General features: G+C 45.4%; 1 protein-coding gene across 2 annotated transcripts in view; it reads right to left on the bottom strand.

The window, feature by feature from the left end:
• Positions 1-13,914, bottom strand: part of LOC122558816 (plexin-A1-like) — a 463,903-nt gene that overhangs the window by 170,294 nt on the left and 279,695 nt on the right. For both annotated transcript variants that reach the window (XM_043707608.1, XM_043707607.1), the window contains exon 10: positions 993-1,193. In XM_043707608.1, coding sequence (XP_043563543.1) covers positions 993-1,193 — 201 coding nt within the window. The remainder of the gene's footprint in view (positions 1-992; positions 1,194-13,914) is intronic.

The following is a 13,914-nucleotide window of genomic DNA, read 5'->3' as shown; positions in this document are numbered from 1 at the left end:
AGGGGGAGGGGGAGAGAGGAAGGAAAGAGAGGGAGGAAGGGAGAGAGCAGGAGAGAGAGAAGCGAGGGGTAGGGAGAGAGAGAGACTGCACGAGAGAGAGACAGGAAGAAGGAAAGAGAGGGGAAGTTAGAGGGGAAAAACAGAGGTGTGGGTAAGGAGAGGGAGGAGAGCATGGGGGAGAGAGAAGGCAATTCAGAATTGGAAAAAGGGGAAGTAGTAGAGGGAGAGGGACGGAAGGAAAGTGGGAGAGGCATAAGCAGTGTAAATGATGGAGGGGAGGGAGAGAGACAGAAATTGAGGCTCATAGCATCCCTACAGTGTGCTAACAGACCATTTGACCCAACAAGTCCACACCGACTCTCCAAAAACATTCCACCCAGACTTACCCCATACTTCCCATTTAACCTACACATTCCTGGACACTATGGAGCAATTCCGCATGGCCAATCCACCTTAACCTGCACATCTTTGGACTGTGGGAGGAAACCAGAGCAAACCCACACAGACACGGGGAGAAGGTGTACACTCCACACAGACAGTCACCCGAGGGTGGGATTGAACCGGGTCTGGGGGACTGTGAGGAAGCAGTACTAAACACTGAGCCACTGTGGATCAATCTGCAGCAGGTGGACTGCAACAGTTCAAGAAGGCAGCTCACCACTACCTTCTCAAGGGACAGCTAGGCACAGGCAGTGACGCCCAGGCCCCATGACTGAATAAGGAAACCCAGAAGCTGGTGGAACGCACTGACCGGCAGGGTGGTGGAGGTGGGAGACCTCACTACCTTTAATAAAATACTCGGATGAGCAGTGGAAATGTCATAACAATCAAGGTTACGGGCCGAGTGCTGTAAAGTGGGACTAATGTGGATAGGTCGGCGTAGACCTGATGGACCGAAGGGCCAACTTCTGTGCTGTACGATTCTATGGCAAGGGTAAAACACAAGACACACGCTAACTTAGGTCAGGCAAGGCTGCCCGCCGTTAACTTACTGAGGTGTTCTGGCACTGCACACTGCTGCTGTTGAACCGGAGAGCTGGCACGCGATGCATGGTCCCCTGGATGTCGAAGATGCACTCATAGCTGCGTTGGCCTGATTGCGGCTGGGGTAGATTCTTGGCAGCGAGCGTGATTGGCTTGACCACTCCGACTGGGATAAAAATCTCCGTCGAGGGCAGGATCTGTGGGCAATCCTAGCAAGAGAGAACAGCAAAACCTGTGAATGGCAGAGTCCCGCCTCCATCTCAACACTCACTTCCTGTCAGTACCAGCCAATCATTCCTTCCCGTTCGCCCTGAACAGATCCCAATTGGCAATGAACAGTCTCGTTCTGTCCTCAGTCCTGGTGCCCAACAACACAATTCCAAACAGAAGGTATTTTGAAACCAGCAGCCAGGTGTGGCTCTGATGGTGCTACTCTTGGCACCCAGCCAGAAGACCATGGGTTTGAGTCCCACTGCAGAGACTGGGGCCCATGGTCCAGGCTGCAGCTCCCAGTGCAGAACTGAAAGAGCCCTGGCACTGCCAGAGGTGCCATGTCCTGGATCAGATGGTAAACCGAGGCCCTAACCATCCCTCTCATGTTCGTCATGGTGACAGATGAAGAACAGCAGGGGTGATCATCCCCAAGCCCTGTCCCTCAGCCAGCATTACCAACAAACAGACCATTTGGTCATACTACAGAATTTTTACGGAGGACATTTAACCCTATCGTACCCCTACCTGGTTCTATCACCCGGTGCCAATCACTTGCCATTCCACAGAGAAGTTACAACACAGGATGAGGCCCTAATGTGCCCTGACTAGTTCAGTTTATGAAACCTGGTCAGCATGGATGAGTTGGGCCAAATAGCCTGTTGAAACTTTATTGCTGGAACAGCACAGCAGGTCAGGCAGCATCCAGGGAACAGGAGATTCGACGTTTCGCTAGTTCAGTTTATGAAACCTGGTCAGCATGGATGAGTTGGGCCAAATAGCCTGTGTCATACTGTATAAATCTATGACTGATGGGCAGACGGTGGCTCAGTGGTTAGCGCTGCTTTTTCACAGCACCAGGGACCCGGGTCAATTCCAGCCTTGGGCGACAGTCTGTGTGGAGTTTGCACATCCTCCCCGTGTCTGTGTGGAGTTTGCACATTCTCCCCGTGTTTGTGTGGAGTTTGCACATCCTCCCCGTGTTTGTGTGGAGTTTGCACATCCTCCCCGTGTTTGTGTGGAGTTTGCACATTCTCCCCGTGTCTGTGTGGGTTTCCTCCGGGTGCTACAGTTGCCTCTGACTATGCAAGTGTGTGCAGGCTGGGTAGATTGGCCATGGGAAATGTAGGGTTATAGGGATAGGTTCAGGATGGTGGGTCTGGAGGGGATGCTCTTTAGAGGGTCAGTGTGGACTTGATGGATCAAATGGCCAGCTTCCACACCGTAGGGATTCTAACCTATGGTCCTATTAGCTAGTGCCAATCTCCTGCCTCTTCACAGAAAATGTGTAACACAGAATGAGGCCATTTGGCCCATTGTGTCTGTGCCAGTTGACAAGGCGCTGTCCAGCTGAATCCTACTGGCCTGCACTCTGCAGGACAAGGAACTTCAAGTAGTCCCAAGAGATGAGAGCACGGCATGAGCATTTCTGTCTGCACGCAACCTTTTCAGTTCCGCCTTCCCCACACCCCCACCATCCTTCCCTCTTTCTCTAAGCCATCATTCCAATCCAAAAATAATCATCCCATGCCTTTTGTCATACGACTGGTTATCTGATAGTGCTTTGTGCAAATTGAGAAACGAGAATAACCACATGCAAAATCAAAAAGAGAGAACAGCACAGAGATAGACTGAGGAAGAGCAACATGATGGGAAAGAGAGATTGAGAAGATGTTACAATCCACAGAAGCCACTTCAATCATGAAAACCTCAATTAGATTCACCTGAAAAATCACTCACTCACAACTGTAACCATCACATTAAAGATTTCAATCAAAGATCTCTTGCAATTACTTTCGAGTAATTTCTCATTTTATAAATACAATATTCCATAAACAGCTTGCAGTGAGTCAAAAGAGACAGCCTCGCCAATTCATTTGGACAACAGGCTCTTTTCGTAAAAAGTATCTCAAGCAATATCAGGAATTACTCTCTTCCTGGGAATTCAGATGTCCCTCCAAGAGGAGGGCTGCTGAGGAAAGTCATAAATGCATCCTCGTGCCACTACACATTGCAAAGACATAGAGTCCCCACAGCGCATGAAGAGACCATTCAGTCTACCAAGTTCACACTGACCCTCCAAAGCATTTCCCAATGGCTAACCCACCTAGCCTGCACGTTACGGGCAATTTAGCCTGGCCAATCCACTTAACCTGCACTTCACTGGACTGTGGGAGGAAACCCACACAGACACGGGGAGAATATGCAAACCCCACACAGCCCAGGGGTGGAATTGAACCTGGGTCCCTGGTGCTGTGAGGCAGCAGTGCTGACCACTGTGCAGCCTCTGTCTCATCCGTTTGGCTTTTCAGCGCACTCTGCTTTATTCTGGTTGTGGCTCAGTTGATAGCCTTCTGGCCTTTACATCATGAGGTTCTGGGTTCGAGTCCCAGTCAAGGACTTCGTACACAAAATAAATCACCCGTGACAGTCACGTGTACGACAGATGGAGTGCTGTCCTGTGGAAGGGGTGATGCTTTCTGCATGACATGTTAAACAGACGCCCAATCAACCCCATACAAGAGATCCTATGCTAACATTCTGAAGAAGAATCATCGAATATTATAGCACAGAAGAAGGCCATTTGACCCATCACTGTCAGTGCTGGCTCCCAAAAGAGGTACGCAGCTAGTCCCAGTCTCCAGCTCTATCTCCGTAGCCCTCTAACTTCATCACTATCAACACTACAGGGGTCTTCTCCAAAATCAGAAATCACTGGAGAAACTCAGTAGGTCTGGTGGAGAGAGAAACAGCGTTAATGTTCTGAAGAGGGGTCACCTGGTCTCAAGGCATTGGCTCTTGTTCCCTCACCACAGACAATGCCAGACCTGCTGAGTTTTTCCAGCACTTTCTGTTTTTCCTTGTTTCAGATCTCCAGCAGCCGTGGTTCTTTGGTCTTTCCAATTATCCTGGTGGACATGGATCCTTCGATCAAGACCACAAAATCTGGTCATCATTGATTTGTCAGTGGGAACTTGCTGTGTGCAAACTGGCTCATGAGTTCATTACAATTGTCTTTTGGGCCTAGCCAGGGACGCCTGTGTACGGTGAGTGAATGTTTTAAAAAAAGGAATCCTCAAACAGCGCAGGAAGAGGCCATTCAGCCCATTGACGTTCTCCTGGAGAGCTAATAGAAATGGGAGTAATGCTCATGATTAGATGGCTTTAGGCTAATACAGCTCTACATTCTCCCTCTGCATTCAGCTGACCGGGGAAACCCCTCACCTGTCACTTTCCTTTTTGCAGCATCTCGGTTTGATTACAGTACTGGAGGAGGATATTCAGCCCATCTCAGGTATTTGCAACAGCAACGGCAGCATTCCCAATCCTACTCCTGCAATAGTTCTCCCTTCAAATGCCTTTCCAATTCCCACTTGAAAGCCCCAGTTGTATCTGCCTCCGCCTCCTCCTCCTCCTCCTCAGGTAACCCATTCCCGACCCATTACTCCTTTTGCCAGTCATCTTGAATTCCTTGGGTTCTCAACTCCTTCCCCAATGGGAGTAGACACTCCCTATCTACTCTGTCCAGATCCCTAGTGACTGTGAGCCGACCTCAATTAGATCTCTGCCCAGCTCCAGTCCACATCATGTTCCCCCCAAGGAGAACCACACCAGCAACTCCATGTTTCTCACGTGGCTGGGAAATCGATTGAGTGGCAGGAAGTAGGGATAATGAGTTGGTCCTTACATTGGCCAGATGTAGCCAGTGGTCTCCCACAAGGATTTGCGTTACAGCCTCGATTATTCGCATTACAGGCTTTCCCTGACTTACGAGTGCCCGTATTTACAAACCGACCTCCGTAAAGCTTATTACTTTAGAAAAATCGAGTTACATACAGTGGTTTGTGCCAACAAATGGGCTGACTACTTTGCCTGACGCTCAAAATACTGCGCATTTTCAGCGGTTCGTCAGCCCGAGGGAGCACAATGCCACACCATCGACGCCATTTTAATCCGGATCGCGTAAACATTCTTGTGTGCCTTGTGCTTTGACTTAAATTTTTCTGTGTGTTTCCCCTCGTAATCATGGCTTCAAAGCTAAATCTGATGCAGGTTGATGGTGATTTATCAAAGAAAAGGAAAACAATCACGATTGAAACAAAAGTGTAAATAATAAAGCGATCAGAGAGAGGTGAAATACCAACAAACATTGGAAAAGCGTTAGGCTACAGTCTACTGTAGGAGAAAGTGAGGACTGCAGATGCTGGAGATCAGAGTCGAGAGCGGGGTGCTGGAAAAGCACAGCAGATCAGGCAGCATCCGAGGAACAGGAGAATTAACATCTTGGACATAAGCCCTTCATCAGGAATAAAGGTATACAGTCTACTGTATAATAATTAATTGTTTTATTATATTTAAGATATTTTAGGTAAAATATGTACTATATACTAAGACAAACATTTGACTAATTGACGCTAGATATGAAATGAACGTAACTGTTCTTACAAATTTGACTTAAAAACAGACTGAAAAATGGAACTCGTTCGTAACTCAGGGACTTCCTGTATTTATTAACAACTTGGATAATAGCACAGAAAGCCATGTATCTAAATCTGCTGATGACACAAAGTTGGTCAGCCATGTAGACAGTTAGAGGATAGCATAAAATTACAAAGGGATATCAAAATAACTCCACAGAGGTCAGTATCACATCACCATATCACCCTTTATTTACACAGTACACAACACTAGCTCAGAGCAGGCTCCTGGAGAGACCTGAACCCCTGAAGACTCCTGTTGCAAACTGTCAGCCAGGGCTCCCTGATTGGACCAGGTTAACAGCCCCTGTCAGGGAACTCACATTTTATGTGGTCCACCTTCTTCCAAACACTACAGATATTGATCGACTATGTGAAAGGGCAAAGCTATGCAAGCTACATAATATAAGCAAATGTTATTTTATCCATTTTAGGAATGAGGAAGGATAGGTTAGGATACTTTCTAGACTGGATGAAGTTAAATACAGTGAATGTCCAAAGAGACTTGGGGGTTCAGGTGCACAGATCTTTAAAAAGTCAGAAACGGGTGCAGAATGTAATCAGGAAGGCTAATGGAACGCTGGCTGGAGTACAAGGACGCAGAGGTTATGCTGCAGTTATACAAAACCCTGGTTAGACTCCACTTGGAGTATTGTGAGAGATCTGGGCAGCACACCTTAGGAAGGGTAGATTGGTCCTGGAGGGACTACAATGTATGTTTACAAGAATGATATTTAGACTTCAGGGGTTGAGCTATGAGGAACAATTATATACATTAGGCCTGTTTTCTTGAGAATTTAGAGGGTTAAGGATTGATCTGATTGAAGACTTCCAAGATATTAAGAGAAAAAGACAAAGTAGATTAAAAAAAAATTATTTCCATCTAGAACTATTGATCCTCGAACAAGGAAGCATAGTCTGAGAATTAGGGCCAGACCGTTCAGGAGAGATGTTAGGAAGCACCTTTACACACAAAGGGTGGGAGATGTTTGGAACTCTCTCCCACAAATGGCAGTTATGCTAGATCAGTTGTTAGGTTTAAATCTGAGGGAGGTAAGTAATACCTTTCCTTCACAAAACATTAGGGGATTTGGAGTTAAGCCACAGATCAGACATGATGCCATTTAAGGGGCTCAAGGGGTTGAATGGCCTGCTCCTAGATTCCTACAAATGTTGTTTTACTGGCAATATTATGCACAGAAAGATCGGACAGACAGTAATGAGGTGAAACTGAGAATCACAAATGGACTGTATTCAGAATTACATTGTACATTTTATCCACTTGAGACCACCATACACAAATGTACCAGCAGAGGGAGTCTGCTAGGAAGAGTTTTTTTAAATAGATTAAAATTTAGCACCTCCACCTTCCAGGTTTGTGTCTAAATATATTTGGCTGAATATATAATTGTTTCAGTGCTAACAATTGTGTCATACACAATGCTGAGAGGCCAATCAGCCCATTGTGCCAATGCTGACACAAATAATCTCATTCCTCTATCATACAGTTATAGGGACATACAGTATGGAAATAGACCCTTCGGTCCAACTCGTCTATGCTGACCAAGTCTCCCAAACTAATCTAGCCCCATTTGCTAGCACTTGTCCCATATCCTTCTAAACTCTTCCTATTCATAGACCCATCCAGATGCCTTTCAAATGTTGTTATTGTACCAGCCTCCACCACTTCCTGTGGCAGCTCATTCTATACACGTTCCACCTTCTGTGTGAAAACGTTGCCCCCACGTCCTTTTTTTAACCTGCCCCTCTCACCTTAAACCTATGCCCTCTAGTCATGAAATCCCATAGCTCGTTCCCCATAAATCTGCCAATTTTACATTGAAGGTGAATATGAAGTCAGAAACTGGTGGGAATATTGACCTTGGTACTGGGGGACTGAATAACACTGTGGGGAATCCCCCTTGACCAAACGCAATCAACTCTTGCATAATTTTCATAGAAGCATAAATAATCTCAATGCAGGAGGCTATTCTGCCCATAGTGTCTGTGCAAGCACCACATAGGAGCAATCCTCAAAAAGCCCATTTTCCTGATACTTTCTGTCTATTCACACTAATATCTTCCATTAAGTATTTAACTGAATTACACCTTGCAACTGATAACAATTGAAGTGACAATAGATCCTAGCAGCTGACTGCATATGTGTGAAAGTATTCCTTCACTCTTCAGTCTCTACACTAATTCAGGGAACCTTTGGAATGTTGCCCAATATTCAAGTTAAATAGCTGGAAATGTGTTGCTGGAAAAGCGCAGCAGGTCAGGCAGCATCCAGGGAACAGGAGAATCGACGTTTCGGGCATAAGCCCTTCTTCTGGAATCCATTCAAGTTAAATAATCAATTCTTAGGCAGCAGAGGGACTCTAGGCATCACTTAGGAGAGTATAGTTCTGCTTTTCATTTTAATAGGGAAGGACTCACTCTCACTGGCTCCATGACAGTTTCCCACATCTGGGAATCCCATTAACATCTGCTTTGGGATAGTGCAACTGTGGGAAAGTTGTCCAAACTTGTTATTGGTCCGACTGTACTGAGAGCTCCCAAAAAAGCAACAAACAGGAAGCACCTGTGTTCTCCTAATTCCATCCCTCCCTCCCTCTCTCCCTCCATTACAGCAGCAGAGTCACTTACAGCTCTGACAGAATAGACACATGGACAGACATTAATACAGACTGCAATGCTGGAGCTGTGTTCACCACCAAGGGCCTGGTACCCTGCCCTGAAACTGCACCACTACCCCTCCTTTCCCCCATCCAACATACATGCACTGACACAAACACACAGTATGCACACACACGGATACCTGCACATACACAGTGCACTCTCGCACATGTACATGCAAACAGGCACTGATACACACAGACACACGCACTCACTCTCACAAACACACACAGAAACACAGACACATGCAGAAACACACACACAAAACACATTCACACACAGAACACACACACACACACACACACAGCATTATCCAATCTTCCAGACATATCCGCCTCCTCATCGCCAACTAGAAAGGTCACAGACTGCTCTAAGATGTTTTTTAATTCATTCACACAATCCTAGGCCTGCACTTATTATCCAACCTTGATTGCCCCTGGAGTGATGCTGCTGAGCCACATTCTCCAGTCACTGCAGTCCGTGTGGGTTAGGTACAACCACAATGCGGTTAGGGAGGGAAATCCAGGAACTTGACCCAGCGACACTGAAGGAACGGCATGTATTTCCAAGTCAGGATGGTGAGGGGCTTGGATGGGAATTTGCAGGGGGTGGTGTTCCCATGTATCTGTTGCCCTTGTCCTTCTGGATGGAAGTGGTTGTGTATTTGGAAGATGTTGTCTGAGGATCTTTGGTGAATTTCTGCAGTGCGTCTGGTAGGTAGTGTCGGGTGGTGGAAGCTTTTGGATGTGATCCAATGGGGGTTGCTTTGTCCTGGATGGTGTCGAGCTTCTTGAGTGTTATTGGAGCTGCACCTATCCAGGGCAAGTGGGGAGTATCCCATCACACTCCTGACTTGTGCCTTGTAGCTTTTGGACTGGCTTTGGGGAGTCAGGAGGGGAGTTACTCGCTGCAAGGTTCCTAGCCTCTGACCGGATATTGTAGCCATTGCATTTATATGGTTCATCCAGTTGATAGTTTGTGGTGAACAATAACCCCCACAATGTTGATCGACCTTTACTGTGAGACGAACAGCTAAGTTTTATTCCCACCTCTAATATTATTAAATCAGGTGAACGTGTTTTGAAGACAATTTGAAAAACACAACCTGTGTTTCCTGATGTCTCTGCCAGGTTTCTCTTGCTCAGAGAGACTCCCCTGCAGATTCATTTTAAATTCCTGGGATTGTTCCAGAATGAAGCTGCTGGGTTGCCATCTCCACCTGCACACTGAGACTCAGAGGTGATTACAGAGGGACCCCCTCCCCTCCCACATCCCTGTAGTCATTCAAGGAAGTCAAACACGCTAGCATACACAATGAGGTCACATGTTTGCATTCCAATGAGACTCAAGGCACAATGAATCGATTCGATTAGCTAAATATACCACAGCCTACACGCCAACTTGGTGCAGGCAGACAAATGGTGGAAGGTGGGACACGTTGAGGGAGGGGACTCGGTTCTGCTGAAAGATGACTCCCATTAGTTTGTGACATTGTTCAGACAGCCTCTGTACTGCACTCAGAGCTTCATTCAACACCGTAAGGTTGGCTCTGGTCCAAGAACCAATGGAACAGATGCTAGTATTGCGGGCTCCATGTTGAGATCAAGAGATATAGGAGCAGAATGAGGCCATTCGGCTCATGATGTCTGCTCCGTCATTTGAATCATGGCTGATATGTTTCCCAACCCCATTCTCCTGCCTTCTCCCCATAACCTCTGATCCAACTACCAATCAAGAACTTATCCATCTCTGACTTACATACACTCAATGATTTGCTCTCCACAGCCCTCTACAGCAATGAGTTTCATGGAGTCACCACCCTCTGACTGAAGAAACTCCTCGTCTTAGTTCTAAATGGATCCCGGAGGCTCCCTGCCTCATTCCTGATGAAGGGCTTTTGCTCGAAATGTTGATTTTCCTGCTCCTCGGATCTGTCTAACCTGCTGTGCTTTTCCAGCGCCACTCTAATCTTGACCCTTCACTTTGAGGCTGTGCCGTCAGGTCCTAGCCTCTCTTGCTGGTGGAAACATCTTCTCCATGTTCACTTTATCCAGGCCTCTCAGTATCCTATACGTTTCAATCAGATCCAACAACCCCCCCGCCCTCCCCCACCACATTCTTCTAAACTCCACTGAGTACAGACCAGAGTCCTCAACTGCTCCTCATGTGACAAGCCCTCCATCCCTGGGATCATTCTTGTAAAATCCCTCTGGATCCCTTCCAATGCGAGTGTACCCTTCCTCAGATAAGGAGCCCAAAGCTACACATAATATTCCAAAAGTGGTCTGGCCAGAATCTTAAACACTTCAGCAGTATATCTTTGTTCTTGTATCCTAGCCCTCGCGAAATGAATGCCAACATTGCATTTTTCTTCCTAACTACCAATTGAACCTGCATGATAACCTGAAGAGAACTCTGAACTAGGACAAAAAGTGGTTTCTCCCTAAAATGTAAGCACAGGGCAGCACAGTGGCTCAGTGGTTAGCACTGCCACCTCAGAGTGCTAGGGACCTGGGTTCGATTCCAGCCCCGGGTGACTGCCTGCGTGGAGTTTGTACGTTCTCCCTGTGTCTGCGTGGGTTTGCTCCGGTTTCCTCCCACAGTCCAAAGGTGTGCAGGTTAGGGTGAATTGGCCATGCTAAATTGCCCATAGTGATAGGTGCATTAGTAGGGGAATGGGTCTGGGTGGGTTACTCTTCAGAGGGTCAGTGTGGACTTTTTGGGCCAAAGGGCCTGTTTCTGCACTGTAGGGAATCTAATAATATTTCTATAAATTTTGTATTTAACAATAAAACATATGTATTAACAAAAAAATGGAAGATAAAGTAGAATAACTCAAACTATCTAATTGGAACACAGATTCTAAAGATTGTAAACTCACAGTAAATGTAAGGGGGCTGAGAGGAGATTTGCTTTACAGTTTCAAAATAGTGAGTGGGCTGGGCAGAGCAGATAGGGTGAATCTACTTTCCTCTTGCAAAGTGACTTGCAAATGATGCAGGACTGATGTGAGAGAAAAGACCTTTTTCACACAGCAGATAGTTAGCTCAGGAATGTGCAGCATAGCAATATGGTGGAGGCAGGTTCAATTGTGACGTTCGAAAAGGGCATTGGATTATTTTTCTATTGGATAGTAACAATCAACAGGGACATGGGGAAAAGGCAGGAGATTGACACTGGATAATAGAACTGGACTGGATAATAGGGCAGGTGCAAATATGATAGGCTGAATGGCCTCCTTCTGCACCATATCAATTCTGTGATCCTCAAACGCTCCTTTATAAATTGCAATGAAAAACTACAAATTGATATAACACACAAAACACACACCTGGTACAGTATTCAGAATCACAACTTTTGACAATTAAAAACTGCTCATACAGTACTCACACCAGAGTCCTTGTCTCTAATATCTAGGTTTAATTCACTTGAACTGCCGATAATATCTTCCTGGAGCTATTAAAAATCTTGAGCTTAAATCTGCTCAGCTTTACATAACCTCTCCAGGGTTTTAACCCAACACTTCTGGTTTTGGACTGTCACTAATTCTTTACCCTGAGGTAATCTATTCTCAATAAATGCTTTTTTTCTCTCTGGAGCACTAATCTATACAAACATTTCCTTCAAAGGACTTTACAGGACTGCTCAAAATTCAAAATTAAATTAAAAAAGGATTCTCTCTCTAAGCTACAGGTCTTTTCCTTCAGCCAAAAATTTCTCTTCCAATCTTCTAAGATAAAACTCGTTTATCTTGGTGTCTACAAAATACTACATCCAAAGCATTGCTTCAAAACCTGTTTAAAAAGAAATCATCATAGTTAGCAGAGGATAAGAAGTAGGCTGTTCAGCTCCTCGAGCCTGCCATCCAATAGAATCATAGCTGACCTGACATTCCTCACATCCACTTTCCTGCCCTTTCCCCGTAACCCTTGACCTCCGACTGTTCAAGAATCTCTTAATCTCAGCTTTAAATATACACAAGGACTCTGCCCCCACTGCCTTCTGTGGCAAGGAAATCCAAAGACTCACAACCCTCTGAAAGAAGACATTCCTCCTCATTTCAGTTTTAAATTGGTACCTCTTTATTCTGAGACTGTACCCTCTGGTCCTAGACTCTCATAAGAGGAGAAATTCCCTCTCAGCACTGACCCTGCCAAGCCCCTTAAGAATCAATGAGTTCACCTCTCATCCCTTTGGTCATGAGACAATCCCTCCACACTAGGATCATTCTAGGGAACCTTCTCTAAACTGCCTCCAATGAAATTATGTTTTTTTTTTAAATAAGGGGACCAAACGGCTCACAGTGCTCCAGATTGGTCTCACCAGCACCTTGTACAATTGTAGTTTGACTTCCCCACTCTTATATGCCAACCCCTTGAAATAAGGGCCAATGTTCCATTAGCTTTCCTGATTAACTGCTGAATTCTGTAGTAGCTTTCTATGTTTCATGCACAAGTATCCCTAAGTCCCATTCTGTTGCAGCTTTCTGCAGCTTTTCTCAATTTAAACAATATTCTGTTCTTTTGTTCTCCTTCCAAAATGAACAACTTCACATTTTCCCACGTCATACTCCATTTGCCAACTTATTGCCCACTTACTAACTGATCAATATCTCTCTGTAAGGCGCCTGCATCCCTCTCGCAACCTGCTTTTCCATCTACTTTTGTATCATCTCCAATTATAGGTATAGCACAGTCACTTCCTTCTTCAAAGCTATACATATTGCTTTAAATTTATTCATTTGTCGGATGTGGGCATCGCTGATGGACCAGCATTTATTGCCCATCCCTAGTTGACCATGAGAGGGTGTGGTGGTGAACTGCCTCTTGAACAGCTGCAGTCCACCCACTGTGTGTTGACCCACAATGCCCTTAGGGAGGAAATTTCCAGATTGTGACCCAGCGACAGTGTGGGAACAGCAATATATCTCCATGTCAGGATGCTTGGAGGGGAACTTGAAGGAGGTGCCGTTCCAATGTATCTGCTGCCCGTTGTAAATAGTTGTGGCTGCAGCTCTGAGCCAGATGGAACTCCATTGGTCACAGGTCACCAACCCGGAAAAGAACCCCTTACTCCCACTAGCTGTTTCCTGCCCATTAGCTAATTCTCTATCCATGCTAATATCCTACCTCAAAGACCGTAGGCTCTTATGACTTAACCTTTTATGAGGTACCTTGTCAAATACCTTCTCAAGTCCAAATCCAACACATTCTACTGTTTCCCCTCTATCCACTCTGGCTGAAAACTCTTAATATATTCATCAGACAATAACCCTCTCATGAAGACATGCTAACTCTGCTTGATTAGATTACAATTGTCCAAATGTTCTGCTATTACTTCCTTATTAAGTGATTCCAATACTTTCCCAACAAAAGATGTTCAGCTAATAAGCTTATAATTAACTTCAGATATGCAGGCAACCGACATGTTACTAAGTCAAAAACCAAAAACCATAAATGACATTAAAATATAAAGAAATCACTCAGTTTACATCAGATTAATAAAATAAGTTTTGGATTGAAATACCACAATAGTTTCCATGGTTATTTTTTTCTGGTTGCTC

Source organism: Chiloscyllium plagiosum, chromosome 18, assembly GCF_004010195.1.
Source record: "Chiloscyllium plagiosum isolate BGI_BamShark_2017 chromosome 18, ASM401019v2, whole genome shotgun sequence".
NCBI classification, from domain to species: Eukaryota; Metazoa; Chordata; class Chondrichthyes; order Orectolobiformes; family Hemiscylliidae; genus Chiloscyllium; species Chiloscyllium plagiosum.
The sequence above is the reverse complement of the archived record's forward strand: the minus strand, read 5'-3'. Positions and strand labels throughout refer to the sequence as shown.